The following is a 24,231-nucleotide window of genomic DNA, read 5'->3' on the forward strand; positions in this document are numbered from 1 at the left end:
ATCACTAGAAACGGAGTCTACAGAAACTGTACCACCATTTGCTTTTGATGGGGGTGTTCTACGCAAGGACACAGGGCAGCAGCAGTCTTCATCAGAGGCTTACTTCTTATTCCAAAATATTTTGTTTTATGAAAAAGAAATTCAGTAATACACATTTTAAAGATGAAGTCAGAGCTCTTAAGATGGGGTCATAAATGTAACATCCTTTAGTGTTTAGGTCCAAAATCTAAACATAGCCAGTATTTGCTGAACTCCTTCTATGTGCCATACTCCATGCACCAAGTAGCATAAGTGTGCACCGCCAGAGCAGAGATGAGAACTGATCTTCATATTGACCCCCCTCCACCACCAAAGAGTCTGCACTTGTTAAACAACTTTCTGATGGCTTCTTTGGTGTCTCTTGAATATGAATAGCATCCTTTTGGGAAGGAGGCAAGCTGTTCCTTCCATCACTTTTTTTTAGAACACTAGAAAGGCAGTGACACAGCCTAGGAGCCGCAGCGACATTTGACAGGAGCACACCCTGCAAATTAAGGTCCTGGTGGGAGGTAGAGGAAGGGAGGAGCTATACCTCATGGGTGAGATGGAGGTAATGACGAAGTGGGACAGCCCATCGTGGTACTGCTTGTCTGCCGACTTAACCTTGACGCCCTTTACATCCATGACGACAGTCCCATTGTCCAGGGAAATGGAAAACACATCAGACTAAAATACAAGCATGGGTATTAAGTGGGAATCTCAGGATAAAAACGGGACATGTTTTCAAAATTCACTTCATGGTATTGCTTAGTACCAGTGAGCAGAAAATTTGCCAGTACGATAATTTCTGTGAATAGTAACAACTAAACACTTTTGCCTATGTTAATTCTGCTCATAAAAGTAGACATGTTTCAGGGCTGACTCAGTAGGTAAATGTGCTTGCCCTGAAAGTCTGATGACCTAAATTTAGAACCCCAGAATCCATGTAAAAACCAGATCCAGTAGCATGCGTCTGTAATACGGTGCTACTACAGTGAGACAGGAAATGTAGAGAGGAGTGTTGCCACCGGGAGTCCACATGGAAGTGTCAAAAACAAGGGAGATCCTGCTGCCTCCAAACACGGGGTGGAAGGTGAGAACTGATGCCCAAGAGTTGTGCTTTGACCTCAATACATGGGAGGAATTTACTTGTAGTCTCTCTGTCTCTCTCTGTCTCTCTCTCTCTCTCTCTCTCTCTCTCTCTCTCTCTCTCTCTCTCTCTCTCTCTCACACACACACACACACATTTCAATGGAAAAAAAGATACTCCCATATTTTGAACTGAAACTCTTTGGTGATTTTGTCATGCCAAGAGATGGCTTAGTCTCAATGACTTTTCCTGGCCTAAGCATTTCTACCATATCAGTCTCATGTGATCCCTTTGAAAGAGAGTATTTCAGCCTCCTGGAGGACGTAGCTAGATGAAGGGGCTGGAGCTAATTTACTAATATGTTTTTAAATGCTTCCCTTATTTGATACATTGAGATAGAAGAGACCTTTCAAGAAGCAGAAATTACTTCTTTTCTGAATTTGCGTACTGCTTATTTTAAAACACTGGTGGATGATAATGTTTCCCTTCCTTTACATGCACACCGACTTCTAAAGTCAGCTGCCCATCCACAAACCCCAACTGCATACAAAAACAGCCGGCTGTGACAGAAAATTATTAAAGAACCAGGGTAATCGGAGGCAAGCTTTGAGGGCAAAAGTTCTACAAAATGCTTTCTGTAAATTTGCACGGGTGCTATCGATTCAAATTACACAGAAAATAAAAGTGACAGAACTAGGGGGTATAGTAGTCTACGAAGAGCTTGTTGTACAAGCATGGGGACCCCATTTGATCCCCAGAACCCACGCAAAGAGCTGGGCATGGTGGCACACACTTGTAATCCCAGCACTGGGGAGATGGAGACTGGTAGATCTCTGGGGCTCACTGGCCACATTGCCACTGAGAGACTCCTCAAAAACAAACCAAACAAGCCCCAGGTGGATGGCACTTGAGGAAGAATGACACCTGAGGCTGTCCTTTGGCCTCCACATGCACAAGCACACATGTGTACATGCACATGTTAACAATATATACAAACAAAAGAAATGGTGATCGATACAGGTAACTGTAAAAAGTAAAGTTTGCTTTCAAAAGTTGTAACAAGGCCGAGATATAGCAGCTGAATCTTAGCTTCGCCAAACCTTTACAGATCTTATTTGTTTTCATGGGAATGAAGATTGAACCAGGGCTTCACGTGTGTGAAGCCAGTTCTCTGTCACTGAGCCACATACCTAGCCCTTATATTTGACATAAGTTTTGTAAGCTGTTGTAAATCCAAAGGCACAGAAGAGTGTAACTTCTTTCTAATGTATAAATTAAATCACACATGTCTTTGTTCTTATATGGAGAGGTTATTGTTATTATGGTGCCATGGGTACTTTGGACAGGTTGTGGATATATGTGGTTTCCTTCATAAAGCAATATCCTAAAATGTTTAAGACAAAATACACATGAATAGGAAGGCTATCTAGTACATTGAAATATTGCTCTCGAGATGGTAAAACAAGGAATTGGTGATACATGGTAATATTCTTCCTTATAAAGTCATTAAATAATAGATTTAATAGACCTGACAGCTTCTACATTTTGAAACTAGCAGACATGAACAAAAATGATATTTTCAAATGTCTGTGCCAACTGCAACGTCAAGTGAAAAACGTGTAATTTTGTTGAGTGACAGAGTTAGAGGTACTGCTAACACTACTGTGGTTTGTTGCTGTAAGGCGCAAAGCTACACAGAGAAACCCTGTCTCGAAAAACCAAAAAAAAAAAAAAAAAAAAAAAGAAGAGAATGTTATTTCAGCTGGAGAAAATAAAGATAGAATTTTCCACAATTGAGTCGATAGATTCTTTGAATTCTGCCCATCAGCTCCCGAGGGGCAGAACAGAATTCCATGCTAAGATATGTCTATGGCTGCAATAGTGGCTTACATGTTATGGAGGCAACCAACTGCTTTCTGGTGGGATTTAAGGCCTGCTCCATAGAAGGAAACACATGCCTGGTACTATCAATCTGGCCAAGAACCTATGGTTGGGAGCTCACAGGCCCCAGGAGTGAATTTACCACTATCACTCAGCTAAACAGACATAGTATCATCTAACTGCCCTCTGAATTCTTATCTCAGCACCCATAGGTTAGTACGGTTCTCAGATGTCCTCAGAGAAGTTCCTTTGTGCAGTGGAGGGCAGTCAACTCAGAAACTCACAACTAGTCTAAGTGTTCAGAATGTAAGTTCACGGGACATTTGTGTCACTCCCCTCCCCATGAGGCTCCTGGACCATGGAGGGAGGGGGAGTGGAGAGACTGTAGGAGCCAGAGGTTGGGGAAGTCTGAAGTCAAAGTGTCGTCTACACTCATGAGCTCATGGCACCCGTGATTGCCTCAACAGGGCCTACAAAACATCCAGCCAGTCAACATTCTGGCATGAGAGGAAGGGGTTCGTGAGCCCCACCCCAACTGAGGAGGTGTGGTCTGTTGATGGCTTCTTCAGGAGGGAGTCCGTTTTCTTTAAGGGTATGGCCTCTGGTAGGTCAATGTTCCAGTGGATGGCCTCATAACCAGGAGTACATGGGCAGCACCAAATGGACTTGGACTTGAACGGTTTTATATATATTAAAAAGAGGACACTGGTTGGGGTGGGGAGGGAGGTGGGATGAAACAGGAAGAGTTAGGGGAAGGAACATGTGTGTGTGTGTGTGTGTGTGTGTGTGTGAGAGAGAGAGAGAGAGAGAGAGAGAGAGAGAGAGAGAGAGACTATGATCAAATACATTGTATAACATTCTCAAAGAATTAATAAGAATTATATTTAAAATGTGTGTATTGCATACTTAGCATCTGATAGTCTCTGTGTATTTGCGAGTCAAAATCTGAATAAAAAAAATTCATTTTTAATATGCATAAAACTTGTTTCTGATAGACAAAGTAGCTACACAAAGCGTCCTCAGAGGGAAGGAAGCACTTACCCCTGAAGCATAGTAGAACAGTAACCCATTTGGCTGCAGTGTTCGGAAATTGAAACCTCCTTCGAAGCCATCAAAGAAAGATATTTTCTGAACCGAAGCAATAAAACTTTGCCCGTTGAAATATGCTCTGCGAGATATCTGTATGAGGAAAAGGAAGTACAGTGTTTTTGGTAACTGTGGAACATGTACATCAGTTTTCGTATACAAAGAGCCTCGCCTGCTGCGTAAGCTGTTTGTGTTCCGGGTTTTGTTTTTGCTGGAATTCAGGCATGCTAGCTTTCCTCCCGTGTTCCTACAGTGGCCGGGTTTCAGCTCTGCCCATTTCTTACACCCCAGTGACCAATAGCATTTGCGCAGCCTCTCTGGGCTTCGGATGCCCCGCCCACTGGAAACTGGAGCAGCGTTACAGGTGACAGGGGAGTCCCACAAGCCTTTTTAGTTTAATGAGTTTTCCTTCTCCTGGCAGCAGAGAGGCACCCGGAGAAGCAGAAAAGGTGTTGATCTAGCTGTAGAAAGTTCCAAGTTTACCTGGGAAAAAGCTCTTGACTGGATGGTACTTACCAGAGAGTCTTCTGGGCATCCATAACCAACTCCTAGGGTTTCTGTCTGCTCCAGTAAATTGAAATCTTTCTTTTGGAACTGGAAACCCTTCATGCAGCCCCTGAAGTTGATATCTAGGGGAAGATGTGCTCTTAGGGTCCTGGAAAAGGAAATCAGTCCTCACTGGCACAGCTGTGCTGGTAAGCTGCATGGCATGTATACTAGAGCTCTGCTTACTTACAATCACAGTGGCTGTAAAACCACCCCTAGTCTCCCACTTGTTTCGGATAAGCATACAGCTGTGACAGACCCTTGTGTGGAGCAGACTGAGCTCCAAGTCAAGACAACTTGCTTACCTCTTTATAAGTTCTCAAAAAGTTTTAACTGACATTATCAATTGCTATCTTTATAACAATCAGGTGACACAGATGGAATTTCTTTATTTTGAGATTTATTTATTTCAATTTTTTATGTCTGGGTATTTTGCCTGTGTGTACGTCTATGCACCATGTCCATGGATTGTGGAGGCCAGAAGAGGGTGTTGGATTCCTTTGGAACTGGAGTTATAGATGGTTGTGAGCTGCCGTGTGGGTGTGGGGAATCGAATCCAGGTCTTTTGGAAGAACAGCTAGTGCTCTTAACCACTGAGCCATCTCTCTAGCTCTGTTTCTATGAATTTAATGCACAGTAAGAGCTGAATTATCGAATCCACCAGAACAATGTGTCAGTACACACAAACCATGGCCTCTGGTATACCCTCCAGAAGGTACACACGGCCAGTCACTATTGAAGAGTTCAAAATAGGTTTCAAGACTAAATGAAAAGTAAAAGTATACAAACCATTTCATCTTCACATGATACGTTATGCTCTACTCCTCCTCCTCTCCATGAGAAACACTGTAGGAGAGTGTTCTAAAATAATGTTCTAGTAATGAAATCTGTGAATTACACACAGGAGATGCTGACCTAAGGAGGTGAAAGGCTGGCTGCAGGGGGCCTGCGGGTCCACGGATATGTTTGTCTACACCTTTGCAGGTGTGTAAACGTAGTGAGCAAGGACGCTCAAGCCTCTCATTGGACCTCTCCGGGTTACTGAAAACTCATCAGGCGATCATGAGCAGTGGAAAGCTGTGTATCGAAAGAGCTGTACCTGGACTGTAAAACTTCTTGGGGGGCGCCTCCAATGTAGATGTCTGTGAAAGGTATTTTCTTCTTCTCATTATCCATGCTCTTGACATGCCGTCTGTCCACCACCAGAATCATTTTCTTGTCATTGTGGTAAATGATTGAGATCTGGAGGAAATAAGGCATTGTAAGCCTGTTTAACAATTAGGGTTTTTTAAAATAAAATTTTAGTATATTTTAACTATCCTGCTTTTAACCACCTGTGTTCTTCTTTGTTCACAAGATAGGGAATAGATTTTCCCTTTTATTCACAGTTATGAAAACTATGGTTTTATGCGATGTGAACTAGCAGTTTATATTTCTGAGGGGAATATCCATCTCTTTCTGGGAAAGGAACTAGCCCAGGCTAAATTTTTCTAGGAGTCCTGTTATTTTTATTTGTTTGCTTGTTTTCTCCTGCCTCTTCTGAGGGGATCTACAAAGAACTTAAAATCATCTATCTTCTTTTAAAAATTAAAAAAAGCTTGGTTAAGGTATCACTGATTACAAAACTGCCCATATTTAAGCAGGTTATATAATTTGTGAAGTTTAGACATATGAAAACACCCACTATATCACCAGCCCAATCAAATTAACAATATCGAATATTTCCTAAAGTTTCATGGCTTCATTGCACTCCCTTTTGGGCTCTCTCTCTCTCTCTCTCTCTCTCTCTCTCTCTCTCTCTCTCTCTCTCTCTCTCTCTCTCTCTCTCCCTCTAACACATGCATGATAAGATCTGTCCTCTTAAGGAAAAGTATTTTCTTTTGTGGTGCTGGGAAGGGAACCCAGGTCTCTTGTGGGTGCATGGATGTGCATGACTATCCCTGCACAAGTGTTTAAAATAGCAAGCTGGTCACTTGCCTAGGATAGTGCTCTATCATTGAACTACATGTTCAGCAACAAATTCTAATAATTGGTATTTGTACTAACATCATGTTATTCATCTACCACAGCAAAAACTGTCTACACATTGGGCAACCCCTCACTTCCAGTCCCTCTAGCCCCTGGGCAGCACCACTACATGCTTAAGCAGGTGCTTTCTGGGTTGTAGAGTGTGTGCTACCAAGGTGTCAGTTCTGGGTACCATTTCTGTATTATTTTGAATTACTAGATTTGCATAAATAAATATGAAATTATTGTTTTAAAGACAGTAGGCAGTTCTAGTGAATCTGCAAAAACGCTAGTCAGACAAACAGTTGAGTTCTTCTTTTACTGAAAGCCATCCTTAGGAAGCTTCTGGACACTGAACTGAAAAGGGAAAAACAGCTAGCTAGCAACTGCATCTGTGTTTGACTTTAAAGATATTACATCTTTTATATGACTTATTAAATTATATATTTAAAGTTGTTGAAGATGTAGATAAAGGGTATTTTCAACAGACTATGAATATGGTTTAAGACTAACAAACATACTTTTGGGATCCTCTTCATGAGGAAAATCACTAGCATTTCTTTCTACATTCTAGAGAACAAGTTCAAGAGAAAATTCTATATTTACTTATATAACCTTCTATTAATGAGGCTTGAAGTATAAATAATAAGGGCTTTGTATCTGCATTCTAACATGTTCAACACACACACACACACACACACACACACACACACACACACACACAGTATTTTGTTGGTCCACTATTTATAATCAAGACATTTAAGATTAGCAAAGAGACTTTTGGTCTATGAATCCCTTTTAAAGAAAAGGGAACTTCCAGTGACTCTTTTGTTAGAAATTTCAACATGTGTTTTCCCGGGGTGGAGTAGATGAGGGCACATGAATTGCTCTTCAGATGTGGGTGTATTAATTTATTATCCCACTCAATGCATTTGGCCACCTGGTCTAAGTGTTAAAACCCAAACCCATCCGAAGTACAATGACTGTACCTCATGGTATTTCGCATCATTAATCTGGGCTTTTTTCAATGTGTCTTCAAGATGCACAGGGCCGTTGCTGAATCCAAAGTCATAGAACACATGTAGGTAGCCGTTGCGCATTTCTAGGCTGAAAAACATGCTCTGCAGAGAGAAAGAAACCAGAAGATAGGAGCATCCACTCTTATGAAATAGTCAGATTTAGCTGAATTTGAGAAATGATATCACAGTTCTTTATTAATGGAATTCCTTGAAGATTAGTCTCATGAAATTCTTATAATAAGTAAAATGACAATTATGTCTCCATCAGCACTTACTTCTTACATATTAATAAAAGCACTAATATTTTCATAAAATTTGAAATACCTATCTTCTTTTGTTTTTATGGTACCCTACAAACCACTGCATGGAAAAATAAGTCACAATATTGACCTTAAATTCTTCAAGACAGAGTAGAATATACCATGTTTTTTCAACTGCCTGTTGTTAAGCAACTTTTGAAAATATAATAGCCCTAAAGATGCAAATGTATTCATTTAAGGGTGAAAATTGACAATACTGAAAAATCATTTCGAGGTAGGCTAAAGAGTTCCTCCAAAGTGCCAACAAATATGGATATAGGAAAAAGAAGGTCATTTCTGTATTGAGCGACTGGATTTGGATAAATTAAGACAGAATTAGAATGAACTTGGGTCAGATGATGTTAAAGAATAGAAATAATTCAGCAACTGTCATAAAACTTGCTGGCTGGGTTTTCTCATTTCAGAAGATGGTTCATAGATACAAGAATTGAATGAATTTGGAAAATAAAGTATCATGGTAAAGCCTTCATTCTAAAGTGATCTCTTGAATGGAGTTTGTATATTTCTTGATATGGGAAACAATCTCTAAGGTTGAGGGAAAAGGTTTTAATTTTTATTTATGTTCAATAAAAAATCTGAAATAATCTGGGAGTGGTGGCGCATGCCTTCAATTCCAGCACTCGGGAAGCAGAGGCAGGTAGGTCTCTGTGAGTTCGAGGCCAGCCTGATCTACAAAGCGAGTTCCAGGACAGCCAGGGCTACACAGGGAAACCCTGTCTTGGAAAACGAAACGAAACGAAACCAAACGAAACGAAACCAAACCAAACCAACCCACCAGAAAAAAACCCAAAACCCAAAACCCAACTGAAATATAGAAAGTAATCTTTGACGTAGACTATTGACCCTGGGTCTTCATTTCATGGTTGTACCAGACTTTCCTAGATTTCACATAGCTGGTGAGGCTTCCTGAATCAAAGGGCCCAAGGTGTCCTCTTTGGGCCTATTTGTGGGGGTTTATTGGTGATGTGACTTAAAAAAATAGAATTTTGACAATCATTTTGTACTGAGATGTACAGTGATATGAAAATACTTTGGGGCAGGTAGGTGTCTGCTGGTTACTTCCTGTGAAGTTTTGACAATACTTAGAAGACATTTTCTTTGTTATGAAATGTGTTGTTTTAAATTGTTGAACTTTATATGTGATGACAGATGTCTTTCAGTAGCATGAAACCTGGCTATTTCAAAAAACAGAGTTAATATGTCACCTCCAGATAAAGGGAATTATACCATGGATGAGAAAGCAGCATGCTCTCTCTCGCTCTCTCTCCCTTCCTCCCTCCTTCCCTCTCTCCCCTCCTTCCTCTCTTTCTCAGAAAGTATGCTATAGATAAATGGTGTTTGAAAACATTTTGGGGGTGTGTTTTTCTGTTGTTAAATGATTTTGGTGATGAAAACAACATAAATGTACTATCTATCAAAAACTCTCATTTTGGAACTCTCAGGCTCTAGAGAGGGGAGAAAGCAGGGGAGAGTGGTACTAAGAACAGTGAGGTAAGAACAACCAGTGTCTGCTTTGTGCAGGTATGGAAATGCCACAGTGAATCCCATTAGTTGGTACAATTAGTGGTGTTTTTTTTAAACTCTCTCACATCTCTTACATCTGTACTATTTTTTCCATCTTTGGAATATATATTGATTTTTCAGCAGCAGCAGTTTTATATGTCCACAGAAAATCCCAGCACAATTGAGTGACCGTATCAGCTCGTGGAAAGCTTCAGTTTCTGGTCATAGTATTAAGTCATATCTGTACTTTCAAAGTTTTTTTTTTTATGAGAAAAGATTTCTAATCTGTTTAAAAAAATCTTTCAAAAAAGACGTTTAGTGGCTTGGAGCAATTTTATTAAAGTTTACAAGGTAATATAGAATCTGATTTGCTCAGAAGAATTGACATGAGGAGATAAAATGAGCCAGCCAAATAGCAAAGATTACCTGGGCCAGGTGGAGCATGCAATTTAAAAATGTGTATGATTCAGTAGGTGCAGCTAATAATATATGCCATATATATGTATATACATTTTATTTGGGGAGGAATTCTACCTAGTTTTGACAGCCAATAAAACAGTAATGATAAAAACTGGAGTTAGGGTGTCATTTTTGAATCACTGTATCACAAAGAGTAGGAAAAGAAATTCAGGAACAGTACATTTTAGTATATCATTCTCACTAATATTGTTATTATTAATAAGATATTTTTAGCAAGTTTAGGTTTCTATATTATTAGTAAATGAAAATAAATTCCATTTTATTTAAAAATAAGTATTTATATTTAAATGTTTTCTATTTAAATTTATGTATATTTAATTTATGTACATTTATATTAAATTAAAAAAATTATTTAGGGCTGGAGAGATGGCTCAGAGGTTAAGAGCACAGGCTGCTCTTCCAGAGGTCCAGAGTTCAATTCCCAGCAACCACATGATGGCTCACAACCATCTATAATGAGATCTGGTGCCCTCTTCCGGCATGCAGGCATACAGGCAAGCAGAACACTCTATATATAATAAATAAATCTTAAAAAAAAAAAAAATTATTTAATATTTTTCACTGTTTTTCTTACGACTTTTGAGTGTTTCATGACATGCTTATGTCTGTATTTGCCACATATATATTACTTATAAGGAGAAATATCTTAATATAGACTAGATCTTAGTGCTGAGCTTTTTCAAGGTTTTTTGTTATTATGAAAGGGTATATTTAATATATATTGAAATTGAAGTGTGGAGAAGTGCCTCTCAGGACTGCTTTTATTTAATGCTATCAGAACTTCCCTGGAGAAAAATAAATCCAATTTTCCTTTCTAAAATAGATATTCATTTTGATGGCATGGTGTACCCAACCAGGTGGGGGGTGGGGTGGGGCAGTTCCTGGAAAAATGAATAGCAGAGAGCAAAGGAAATACAGGGGAGTGAGTAGGACTTCCATGTTTACTCACCCCGTTGACCATCAGAAGCACAAGGCCGTTGTCAGCTGGTGTTCGAACTTCGATGTCAAAACGAGTCACCTGGCCAAATTTCCCTCTCCTTGTGATGTCCCTCACCACAGCATAACTGGAACCATCGAAGAAGTAGCTGGCAGCCCGACTCTGAGTGAAGGCCAGCTTATCCCTGAAATGGAACACAGGGTCACATGGATGTTACAGGTTTGGTTACGCTTCTCAAGTGAGACCCGTGAACCCATTTTTAGAACATCTTCCATCGTCCTGGTGGCACGTAAGTGAAGCCCCGTTGTCCACAGGGAAGATAAAGTATTTATAGATGAATCAAATGGACTGTTTTAAATGAGTTTCTTCTCCATCCTATACTAGGATAGTTGAAATATTCAAGGAAACCCCTGACCTTAGAATCCTAAATCAAGTACAAAAAGAAGAAGAAAAATCAATTTTAATGGTGTGCATGCTCATCTGTGGCAGAGGAAAACAGAAGCACATTTTGCAGGCCTGATACTCACATAGCTTCACACATACTACTTTTCCTGTCCACCGCCCATGCCTGACTATCGAAGGTCTTCAAGCTCCTAACGGTCTCTTACCTGGCACAGGGCACTGACTTAGATGGATCCATATTATAGATGTGCTTGAAGTTGTACAGACTGATCACATCATTATTCAGAGTGGCCAGTTCCAGGCAGCCCGAGTAGCTGGGCAGGTTTAAGCTGGCAGGGAGCTGTGGGACAGAGAGATGGAATCAATTACCCCAGGGTCATGTTGCACACGGACACTTTGGAACAGGGGATCAGAGGGACCCATCCACTGACATGAACATCTCTCCACACCAAAGTCTGCATCAGTATGCCAGGTCACTTACGTAAACAGTGATTTGTCAGTTTCGCATATCTTAGTGGAGAATGGGTGTTGACTGGGTATGGACTATGTATACTACATACCCTTGACAACAAATTCACAATGAAAACCATTGTCACACCAATTCTGTGAAGTGGGTATTCCTGGTCTCATACAAAGATAGAATAATTCTGAAGAGAGGGTCAACAATGTGCCCACAACTGTAAGCAACAGTCCTCGAATGGAAGGCCCAATACGGACTTCTCATCTCTTGAGCCCTTCCTTTATCCACTCTCCATCAGGTCTCATACTCTCCCTTAGATCTTACCCTTTCTCATCTTGTATGTTTTATGTTGTGCTTGTATATTTCAGGTAACAGTATTTGAAACTGCCATGTGCAATGCTGAAATCTAGATCCAAGCCAGTGGCATTCTAAGGTATAAACACTCTAGTAGCAGAGAATACTAATTCTTACCTGGGAGTAATATTTATTACCTTTACATTATGACATTACAAAATGTCATTACAAAATGACAGTTTTCTGTAATATATTTTTTTGTAATGACATTTAATTACTAAGTGATATTAATCTTCAAGCATTAGCTGTGACTTAGAAGTATCAGACATTGAAAATATGGGTAGTAGAGACCAGACTGCAACACCAGACTTACAGATAGATTCTGCTCCAGATTTCTACCACCCATCGAACCGAGCTCTGGAAGTGGTACCTGACTCCTCACTCCCAGTCATTTAGGGTTTATAGGTTTATAAAAGAGCCACAGCAGATTCGCACTAAGCCAGCTGTGTAGCTTACCTTGAAGTTGGCAGGCACCCCGCCGACGTAAAACACAGTGTCCTCGGGGACCAGATCCAGCAAGGAGTCGTCTCCTGAAACCTCCCCCTTCTTAATAAACTTTTCTTCCGCCGTGCTGCTGAGGCTGGGCACTGTCAAGAACACCTTTCCATGTTTCCCTACCCTGGTGACAGAAAGGGCTGTCACTCATTCCAGCGTGGCCATTTGTAGAAAATACGTTCATTGTGTCAAAATGTTAATGTTACTCCATTTAAAAAAAAAATAGGTGTTTGATTGTATCATATTGTTGTGCACATAAAGAATATCCACTACTGAAGGAGAGTAGAAAAACAGACATCTTAATTTTAAAATTTAACTTACAGCAAGGTAAAACCATCCGATAATCAGGTTGCTATTTAGAAATAACCATCATTTTTTCTAGTATTTACATTTCACTCAGGTGTTTGGGAAAGGAATATAGGAATAGTGGAAGAAAAGGAGTAAGACGAAAAAGAAAAATGCATATCACATCTACAAGTGTGTGTGTGTGTGTGTGTGTGTGTGTGTGTGTGTGTGTGTGTGTGTTCAATAGACTTCTTAGGAAATGTGCACGTCAGCCACTTGTCATGGATTCACCTTACCTCTCAATTTTGACAATACTAAAGTAAGCAGGCCAGGAGCTGACAGGCTTGGAATCCAGGGGAATTTCCACGTCTTTGGTCCCCAAGTTATAAACATACACCAGGTTATCATTTTTGATTGCGAGACCCATGTATTCTTTTTTGGCCTGAAATATCAACAAGTCACTTCAATAAAATCAGTAAGTATAATCCACACAAATGGTATCATCTGTTTTGTTTCTGCAAAGCAAAATTACAGGTCCAAAGAGCTGCTGCATACAAGCAACTTCAGGCCCTAATTGTCCCTCCAAGCTGCTGCTAGACTGGCATCTGCTCTCGGTTTCTGGGTCTGCATCAGAGTGTGCTGACTCTGTGCTATCTCTAAGTGCTACATTGGTGGAGGGTGAGGAGAGGGAAGAACTACTGAAGGCTCATGGGAATGTGATGGCTGCCAGAAGTGTGCCAGCATTGTCAGGTTAGTAGGGATCCTGTACCTTGACAAAACCAATCCTTATGCATCTTTAAGCAGGATTCAGCACTGACAAACAGAGGCTATAGTTATTCCAAAGGCCTTTCAAATGCTTTGTTCAGATTCACTCAAGTCAGTGACGGGATGCTGCCAGGAAGTAATCCCCCGAATATTACCCCTATTCCTGGAATCTCTTGCCCTTCAGTCACAGGTTGTGTCCCGCCATTAAAATGATTTCTGGCCCTTACTATCACAGTGGAGACTTGTTTGCTTTTTTTTCAACAGCTTTGTTCAAGGCAGAGGGCAACACTATCTCCACTAAATCCTCCCTATGCGCTTACGTTTTTGCTTCCGAGGTAGAGGACAAACTGGTCTGCTGTCCAGCTCCCAGCTTGCTCTGGCTGCTTTGCAGGAGGCTTCATGTACAAGCTGATGGAGGTGAAGGCCTTCAGGTCATCCACGCTGACTTTGGGGTGCACTTCAACAGCCGACTGGCCATCAAACATCATGGAGACTTGGATCTGGGATTATATAAATGGTTCCATTAAAAGTGCTCTGAAAAAAGGGAGCAGAATGCTCTCCTACAGTTCCTGGAGGGACCTCCACTTGCCTCCATCTCTTTTTTTACTTACACATTAACTCAATTAATTAGAGGAAGAATTTAGGGCAGATCACAACATGATAGCTTTAGACTAAACCAGGCTAAAGAGAGCACAAGAGTAAACAATGACCAAGCAGATCCGAGGATGGGACAGACATGACTCCCATGGTGAACTATACCCTCATGTTGGTGAACTAAACAAGGTCTGAAGGGACACTTGACTGGTCTTACAATTCACAGTGGCTCTACAATGCACAGAAGAATTAGTTGTTTGGAGAGGTACAACTCGTCTTGGGTAACAAAGCGGCTGAAACTCTTTCCCCAAGGTCTTTTTTTTTTTTTTTTTTGTTTTTTGTTTTTGTTTTTCGAGACAGGGTTTCTCTGTGTAGCTTTGCGCCTCTCCTGGAACTCACTCGGTAGTCCAGGCTGGCCTCGAACTCACAGAGATCCGCCTGGCTCTGCCTCCCGAGTGCTGGGATTAAAGGCGTGCGCCACCACCGCCCGGCTCCCCAAGGTCTTAATAAAAAGCAATCCAGAGTAAAACTGTGGGCAGCATCCTGACCACACCCGAGCAGTCAGGGTCTAGGCATGGCCTCCGACTTTTACACCTGCCATTTCGCTTAATGACTAGGCAACCCTAAGCCAGCCACTCAGGATTCTTCTGTAAAATTACACAATAAACAGGCTGTGAGAAATAAGGGGGTAACTGTAAAGCGCATTCCGGCCCCTGGTGCTCTCCCTGTAATAGTTGTAGTAAGAACTTCCTTAAGCCATTTCCTGTAATGTTTCTCAGAGAGGCAAAGCACAGTTTCAGCATATTTTTTAGAGGCCCAAGATGACACTAGGAACTGATTTGATTTGCGAGAGATTTGGGGGGGGGGGGGCCTTTGACAATGCACATATTCACACTGTCCGTACGAACTCCTCTGAATAATTAGATGTATTTATATCAATTGATATTGATTTGGCTGATGTTGATAGTCAGCTAGCTTGAAGGTCTCTAGTCCCCAGCACTTGGAGCACAGCTGTCTCCTGTTGTCAGTTGAGTAGAGATCAATAGTTCTCAACATACAATCAAGCAGTGTGTGGGCCTGAAGCCTCCCTGAGAGTCGGAGAAGGCTGCCTGTGTGTATGAAAAATGTCTCACTTTGGAGCTGAGTGCCGGCAGCCAGGTTCAGCCTTTGTTTAGAAAATGACCTTTTATTTTGGTGATCAGGACCCCAATGTTATATTACATTTAAGTAATATTGAATAACATTATCAAGAAAACACCAACAAAAACGGTTTTTAAAATGTCCCCCCCTCTTTTTTTTTTTTTTTTTTTTTTTTGTCTTTGAGACAATCTCACTGTATTGTCCTGGAAACTTCTTATGAGTTCAGGATGGCTTCAAAACCACAATCCTCTGTTTTAGCCTCCCACATTCTTGGATGACAGGCATGTGCCACCACACCCAGTTTAAAATGTCATTTCTTGATATATGTTTAAGATAATCTATCATGAAATATTCATAGAGGTATCCAAATAGGATAATTTGTAAGGCAGGATCTTTTGTTACATTGCACTTGAAGAGCGCATGCATTTACCAAGAATAATCCACAGCACTATAAAATAATTGGTTTCTTATTCTTGTTTCTACCAGTCCTTGGGCGAATGTTCTGTTTGATGCGGTTCTTGAGAAAAGAAAAATCACATAATTTGGTTGTAAAAATGAGGCTGATCTATAAATCAATTAAAACAAATTAAACAGAGGTCCAAGCACAAATCCGCTTTTGGCATTGAGAATGTTAATGGAGTGGGCATCCGCCCGGACAGTGCCGCCTCTAGGTGTCTTGCAGCTCGGTTGCCTCTGTAACGGAACCTCAGACGTGTGCCTTCCACTCATGATTCCTCACTTAAGCCTGCAGAGTGATCAACAAAACCTTCACATAACACGTGTTGTACCAGAGAAGTTTTGCAGAGGTGGGACAGATGGGCAAGACTATTCCGTACGGTAACTGCACTAACGCAGCTGTTCAAAATGAATAATGAATACATTGCTTTTATTGAAGCTTAACTTGATTTCTTTGCTTATGAGCTTTGTGGCTAATTCTGGCTCCACATTAGGAGAACCAAGTAACTTGAAAGATGACAAGTGTCATTGAGCCTTGCTTGCTCTGAGGTTGGGACTAAGAATTGGTTTACTTACAAAAATAAAAAAAAAACCAAAGATTTCTTTATTTGTATGTTTCCTGGGATGTGAACTTGCTCTGTGGCCCTAGAGGGCCACACTACAGACAAGGCTGGCCTGGAACTTGCTGTGATCCTCTTTCCTCTGTACCACCATACCCCAGAGGGTTAATTTCCACAGCTTCTCATGTGACTCCAATAAATAATACAGTGGGAAGGTGCCAGACCTCAGGAGCTGCTGAGGAGTTGGAGCTCAGTGTCGTGTCCCCATCATTCCCAGGTAACTGGTGACACCACTCATCACGTCATGTACCTTGCTGGCGACACTCCTGGTCTGAGCAATGAGCTCTCGGATCCTCTGGATGCTGGCAGAAACATTGCTTGCAGGCCGCTTCTGCTCAACGGTCCGAAGCTGGTCCAGGAGCTGGGGGACAACCTCTGTGAGATTTCTTACTGCAATAAGGAAAATGAGTCACTTGAATTAATTATATTTTAAGGATCAAGTGAGAGACAGAGAACATATTACCTCTGGTAGATCTATTGGACATCATTTTCAACCTTACAAAATTAATGGTGGAACTTAAAGCATAATCTATTCTGTTTTTTTTTTTTGTGACATTTGGAGCACATATTGATTTATAAATGGAACGTGGTGCATGCTGACTTACAATGTACCCTGTAAAGGGCAGGCTCCATGGCCAACATACACATGTTCCTTTAGTCACACAGCACAGGCACCACACGTCTATTATACAGACTGATACAACAGGTGAGGAGGCTTTTACTGATGAAAGACAAGAAGGGTGTTTTCCAGGACGGCTGTGTGTACAGGACACTGATGCAGCTGCTGTGACAGCGGGGGCGGAGTTAATGGAGGAGAGCAGGAGCATGCCCTCAGCTGCCTTCACCACCACAGGAGAGGGTGGCTTTGCAGCCTGACAGGAGGGCCAGGCAGGAGAGCACACCCAAGCAGACTGCAGGACTTTTCTCTTCTCTCCCCATTCCTTGTCCTTTCCTTCTCTCCCCTTTCCTCTCCCCCTCCTGCTTTTTCTCTTTATCTCCAACCCCCTTTCTTTTCCTTTTTTTTTTTTTTTTTTTTTTTTTTGATTCTAGATCTCCTTCTGAGGAAACAACCCCTGGGCATTAGGAGATTAACTAATTAACTAATTAACTAATTAATTAGTTAAGGGGGGCATCAAAAGAAGTGGCTAGGCTGGGGCACACACTCCCCTTCGGCTAGCCTGGTATGGCACCGATTCCAGAAGCCGTTTTATACTAGAGTGAACTGTAAAGTGGGAAAATAATAAAAATATTTAAACCACTACCTTAAAATTTTGCTTACGGAAAGACATATAAGACAGACTTCTGGCCCTCTTCATATGGACTCTTTCTAAAGTCTCTTACATTATGGGATGTTGTTTAATTTACTTTGTTTTAAAGCGCCAAGTGCTATTTGGGAAAAACACAGTAGCCTGAGACAATTTCAGTTGGTGCTCTCTTTGGATGCTACTATGATAACTTAAAAAAAAAGATGAAAATGAATTTAATACAGACACAGAAAATATTCCCAAGGCAATGTCTTGACAAATGAAAATACTGAATAGCACAGAGACACTCCCCCAGCCCACACTGGAGATCAAACTAGGGCTTTAAAAATTCTAGAAAAGGGCTCTGCTATTGAACTAGACAAATCTTTTAAAGGTTAAAAATTAAAAAGTGACTGGGTAAAATGGTCATGTGGATGAATTTATGAATACATATGGGAAAATATTATAAAAGAATTCTATTCCTGTATGGTAATTGGCCTTTGTAAATTTTGGTAGAATTGCTAGCAACTGACAGATCAGGTATGGATTCATGACTATTTTTAATTCAGATGTAGTCTGTAAATCTATTCTAGAGACTTTTTGTGGATAATGACTAAGAATGAGTACCAGGCATGATTTGCCACGACATTGGTAGACACTGATCTCCAAGAGATTTATGAAGAATCTGAATAAAAATGTGAGAATGGAAAAAGCTATTCTTTGTTATTATGTGATTTTAACTACATATACAGAACTACATTAGGTAGATAATAACATATTTCATTTTCATTGCTATAAAATTAATTATGTGAGTTGGCTAACACACATAGTTGCTACTTGTTGGTAATAATTGGATCCACTCAAGTAGAATCCAAATGGTAGTCAGCAAAATCAACACCATTTACTATTTTTTCCCTCTAAAAGTAAGACAGTACTTTGCCGAAATTATTTACTCTAATGTTTGATTAAACTTTTATGCTAAAGGATCAGTCTTACATTGATAAAGACAATTGAGACCATTATGATTGCTGCCACATAATACAAACTACTTCATCAATTTAACTACTATATTACTTCTACCAGTGCATCTATCTGTAAGTTTTTGTGAAATTTACATGTATTTCATGTAGGTCCATACCTGTCTAGAAAGTAGACAAATCTAGACTTTAGATAAATACATAGACGAACTGAGTAAAATGTTTCTCTTTTTCTGAATTAATTTCTATAGCATTCCAACCTAAAATGCAGACGGAGCACACTGTTCCCTATCAAAAGGTGTGTAGAGTTTAATGGACGATTCTTCGGATAGGCAAGCTTGTGCTGCTTGTAAGAGGTACCTGCATCCCGAGCAGAGTCCACGGCAGTGTTATAGGCAGAAGAGTCAAACGTCTGGAGGTTCTGGGACCAGCTGCTGAGGTTGTTGGCCATTGGCGTGGTGACCTGCTGGACAACCACTGTCGTCTGGTTAGCTTCCTCGATGACCAGCTTGGACTGGCCCAGGCGTTGCTGGGCATCCCCTGGGCACAGAGCAGAGGGACAGTCCCTTTACTGGAGAGCACTGACATCACTTCGAACACGGGGGTGAAACAGACCTCAAATTTTGGGCTGTGAAAGAAGACTAAGACTTTTAAATCGGTGACGACCGTGTTACAAGCTAAATGAACCAGGATATGATAAACAGCAGCCATACGTGGGTCTGTATGACTCTGCAGTCTCAACAATATCAAGATGTTTGCTTAACATGTTTTTAAATGAAGAAGTAAATTACAAAAACAAAACAAAACAAAACAACAACAACAAAACCAAAACAAAAAAAAAACTGAGTGCGTCCTCAGATTAGCAAGCTGCTTAGAGAGTGAGAGAAAACGCACATGAGGTTTCAGCTTCCGTGATGGTCACATCTGAACTTCATCATAAAAACTTCTTCCTTTTAAGGAAAAGAAATTCTAGGGCTGGAGAGATGGCTCAGAGGTTAAGAGCACTGACTGCTCTTCCAGAGGTCCTGAGTTCAATTCCCAGCAACCACATGGTGGCTCACAACCATCTGTAAAGAGATCTGGTGCCCTCTTCTGGCCTGCAGTCATACATGCTGTATACATAATAAATAAATAAATCTTTAAAAAAAAAAAAAAGAAATTCTTGTGGAAGACTCCTGCCATAAAAATGATGCTACATTCAGTTCAGAAGTAAATTAATAAGTAAGGCGTTTTTGTTGTTGTTACCATCTTTTTTTTTTTTTTTTTTTTTGGTTTTTTGAGACAGGGTTTCTCTGTGTAGCTTTGTGCCTTTCCTGGGACTCACTTGGTAGTCCAGGCTGGCCTCGAACTCACAGAGATCCGCCTGGCTCTGCCTCCCGAGTGCTGGGATTAAAGGCGTGTGCCACCACCGCCCAGCACCATCTTTTTTTTTTTTTCCAAAAGAAAAACAAGTTTTAGAAAAGCTTTAATGTTCAAATCCAATTTCCTTAAAAAATGATTACATATTTGGGCTGGGAGTCCCTACAGCCCCCATGAAGTCGGATGTAGTAGCAAACATCTGTAAGCCCGGTTCTACTACAGCAAGATGGCAAGTAGAGAGGAGGATCCCTGGAAGCTTGTGGACCAGCTGGCAACAAGGACCGCCACGGGCCTAAAGCCAGCCTAGCTAGGGTACATATTAAGTTCTCGGCCACCATGGCTACCAAACAAGACCCTACCTCACAAGAACAGCAAAAGACTAAGGTATAACGAGACATGTCTGTAATCCCAGCCGTCTGGAGGTAGAGGCGGGGGTCAAGTTCAGTTCACATGGTGAGTTCCAGGAACTAGAGACCTTGTTTAAAATGAGGTAGACAACGAAGGCCCATAATTGAGGTTGTTCTTTGACTTTCACAGTGCACAGTAGTACAGTGCATAAGTGCTTGTGCTCTCTCTTGCACACACACACACACACACACACACACACACGCACACACACACGTGTGCATATGCACATGCATACAGAACACACAGATAAAACTTACTGCATGTTTAAAATAAAGATAATGTAAATTTACAACATCAAATTTTGTCTAGATGATGGGATTATGGGTGATTTTTTTTTCCTCTTCTAAGATGTGTTTTCACATTTTTCTATAAAGGTAATGTGTTACTTTTGTAGTAAAAATACTTAGAAATCACTTAGGTGATGTTGCAACTTCAAGTTTTTAAAGTGAAGAAACATTTTGTTTAATCTTCCATGCTCTGGATCCTGCTGTACCCTGGCTGGAATCATGGCTCTCCCTTCTAGCAGCAGTGCCCATGCCCTGACAAACCTCAGGATTCTCCTCAGCTGGAAGGTAAATAGTAACTCTCATCTCCACAGCACAGAGCCCAGCAAGCATCAATCATCAGTAGCTCTGATAAGGCTTCTCAGTGCGTGCACACTCTCCTAGCCAGAGCTCCCGGGCTCCAAGGCTGGCTGGCACATTTCAGCAAAACACCTATATCCAGAACAGTGTCTTAACTTTTGCTCTGCCTAGGAAGGTATGTCTGCTTCCAATCACAGCTTTTCAAGACATCACTAGAGTCCCAGATTAGGCGAGGAAAGCACTCTTGTTTCTCTTTTTGGTGCATTGATCTCCCTGCTGACTTGATAAGAATAACTTGACACATAACAGAAGGATGCTGTTTACAGTGGGGGCCAGAGAAATCCAAGAACCAAATTAGGGCACACTGTTAGCAAGGGTGGATGTTCACAGGAGAGGCACCAGGCAGTAGAAACAGCACAATCCTGTTCAAACACATGTGGACACATGCATGTAGGCGCAGGGCAAAGACTGGAAGAAAACACCTTTGATTTAATGCTCATCTCTGGGTGATACAGTTACGGCTTCATTTTTAAGGATAGTTTTTGGATAGTAATGAACATTGTTGTTGTTGTCATAAGAAAACAAAAACCCTACTGAATGAAGGAATTGATGAACAAGGAGTCACTTCATCTCCCTCTGTGAGGTTGTTTCACACCAGTGGACAAACATGGGGGACCTTGAAGTTCTGGCTCCTTACCTCTCTCTGCTGCCTGTAGCTGCTTAACAGCGTCACTCAGTCTGTCTCTGAGAGCCCCCTTCCTCCACAGGGCTCCTCCCACACGCCTGCTGGTGTCAGCCACTGCCTCATCATTGCCTGTGGAGAAGAAGCAGAGGAAAGTACCAGGAGGTCCGCCATGCCTGGACGAAGTCTCAACAACATACGTTCTGACTTGCATCATGGACTCTTATGTAATAATAATCTAGCACTCTAGAAAGAGACAGTCAGTTCTGGAAAATGGCATTTAGAATCAGAGGTACAAGACAGCAGAAAGAGTGTGACACTAGTTGGGAGTGACTTAGGATGCCACGATGCTCATTTTTTTTTTTTTTGAGAAACAGAGCAAGGCTATAGCTGATAAAAATCCAGCAGTGCAAATGATAAAGTCAAAATGACATTTATCTATCCATGTGATGATGCCTAGTTGTAAGAGAATCCATTGCTCTCCTAGTTCTCTCAATAAAATTTTTATAAATATATGTCATGTACCTAAGAAACAGATTATATATGCACAGTTTGATGAACTTGCACACAGTGAACACAAAATATAGCCACATGGAAGTCATCAAGATGGAACATTACGAGCACCCACCAAGCTCTTTTGCATTCTGTCTAGGATTAGCCAGAGAGGACCACTATTTGGCCTCTGTCTATTATTATCTAGCTTTAAAGACCTATTTTATTTTTATTTATGTGTATGTTTGTGTCTGTGTGGGGTATGTGTACATGAGTGCATGTGCCCACAGAGGCCAGAAGAGGGCATTGGCTACCCTAGAGCTCAAGTTATAAATGGTTGTGAGCCACCAGAGGTTAAGTATTGGGAGCCAAGTTTGGGTCCTCTGCAAGAACAGTATGTCCTCCTACCTGCTAACCCACCTTTCCAGTCCCTACAAATAAAGATTTATTTTTAATTATGTGTATATGTATGGGGGGTTATGTGTGTGTAAATGAAGGTATTATCTGGTTATAAATCCCTCCAAATATGACAAAGTACTATCATCTTTTATATGTTTGTTCTGATATCTATAGTTATAAGTCTTGATATTTTTCCATTTTCATTAGCATTTACCAGTTACACGAAACAATGGGTTTCATTATGACATTTCATACATGTATATAATATACTTTGACCATCCTCAGTTATTATTATTATACCCTGGCCTCTCCTCACTGTTACCCGTCCTCTCCCTCTAAGCCCTCCTTCTTTCATGCATTATCATTATTGTTTTCTTTTTCTTTGATTACGTTGTTACATGTCTTCACACATGTCAATATATACATGCACCCACTCAGTCCATTTAGTGTTGCTGAGATATGCTATTGATTAGATATTTTGTTCTTACTTCTCAAGATTGGCTACTGGCATTTTTCTCTCTCTTCTCAAGGAAATTCCAGAATTAGTCTATCTGTACATCCATAGTGTTATAGTGTCTTAACCATCACTTTATTACACCCATAAATACGTGTTGTAGAATTGTCCATTTTACAAAGTTAAGTCTTTCCCTCAGTGAATATGGTATCTATTATTTTTTAAACTCATACTTAGATATTTTATTTAGAATTGGTAATGGGGATATCCTGGCTTTGTTTACAGTCTCATTGGAAAAGTCTTTTAATATTTTATTATGAATGTGTTTGTTGAATATTATTTCATTATGCTTTATTAAATTATGGGAATTTCCTTCTGTTCTTTGTTTACTAACAGTTTAAAAAATATTGAATGGGTGCTGTTTTATTAAGGAAATGAAGTGGGTAGGAAAAGGTGGTCTGGGGGGAGCTGCAGGAGAGGGGAAGAACATGACCAAATTATATATGAAAAATTTAAAAAGTAAATTAAAAAAATATTTCCTGTGTATAGTGAGATGATCATATGAATTTTCTCCTACAGTCTGTAAATGTGGTGAGACATTTTAACTGTTAAACTACCTTTGAAATCCTGTAACAAATTTATGTTGCTCACCATATGCTACCATTTGTATACATGGTAGATTTGACTTGCTAATATTTTTTTGTTTTTTAAGCTAGAGTCTTATTGTCTAGCCTAAGTTGGCCTTGACTTTGTAGCCAGCCTCCTGTCTCAACAGCTTCCGGAATGCTGGGATTACAGGTATGAGCCACCACATCTGGTTGATTAGGATTTCTATGTCCTCCTGAGGTTTTGATATTTACATTTTGCCGGCTTTCATAGAACAAGTTTGGAGAATATTTCTTTCACTATTATCTGGAAGTGTTTGTATAAAAGTGGTGCTGTTTCTTCTCTGAAATTTGGAAAGAGTTCACTGGGAGTCTGGAGACTTCTTTATGGGAGAGTTTCTGAGCTTACTGACATCTAACCTATATGCGTATACAATTCTATAGGATCATCTACACTCTGCCATTCATTTATGATAGTTTTCTTTTTCTTTGAAAATATGTCCTGGGCATGGTTCCCAAACTGGGGTTATTCTTGAGCAAATCCTAGAAGGTCATGAAGTTGTATTTCT

General features: G+C 40.6%; 1 protein-coding gene across 2 annotated transcripts in view; it reads right to left on the reverse strand.

Annotated features, from left to right (window-relative positions):
* Lama4 (laminin subunit alpha 4) overlaps window positions 1-24,231 on the reverse strand; it is a 149,450-nt gene that overhangs the window by 25,249 nt on the left and 99,970 nt on the right. For both annotated transcript variants that reach the window (XM_059272542.1, XM_059272541.1), the window contains exons 16-28: window positions 21,728-21,844; window positions 19,040-19,219; window positions 16,709-16,848; window positions 13,969-14,148; window positions 13,180-13,325; window positions 12,560-12,722; window positions 11,496-11,629; window positions 10,900-11,071; window positions 7,618-7,749; window positions 5,721-5,863; window positions 4,592-4,730; window positions 4,031-4,168; window positions 572-705 (exon numbers count right to left, since the gene is read on the reverse strand). In XM_059272542.1, coding sequence (XP_059128525.1) covers window positions 572-705; window positions 4,031-4,168; window positions 4,592-4,730; window positions 5,721-5,863; window positions 7,618-7,749; window positions 10,900-11,071; window positions 11,496-11,629; window positions 12,560-12,722; window positions 13,180-13,325; window positions 13,969-14,148; window positions 16,709-16,848; window positions 19,040-19,219; window positions 21,728-21,844 — 1,918 coding nt within the window. The remainder of the gene's footprint in view (window positions 1-571; window positions 706-4,030; window positions 4,169-4,591; window positions 4,731-5,720; window positions 5,864-7,617; window positions 7,750-10,899; window positions 11,072-11,495; window positions 11,630-12,559; window positions 12,723-13,179; window positions 13,326-13,968; window positions 14,149-16,708; window positions 16,849-19,039; window positions 19,220-21,727; window positions 21,845-24,231) is intronic.

The sequence above is a fragment of the Peromyscus eremicus genome, chromosome 8b, assembly GCF_949786415.1.
Source record: "Peromyscus eremicus chromosome 8b, PerEre_H2_v1, whole genome shotgun sequence".
Lineage (NCBI taxonomy): Eukaryota > Metazoa > Chordata > Mammalia > Rodentia > Cricetidae > Peromyscus > Peromyscus eremicus.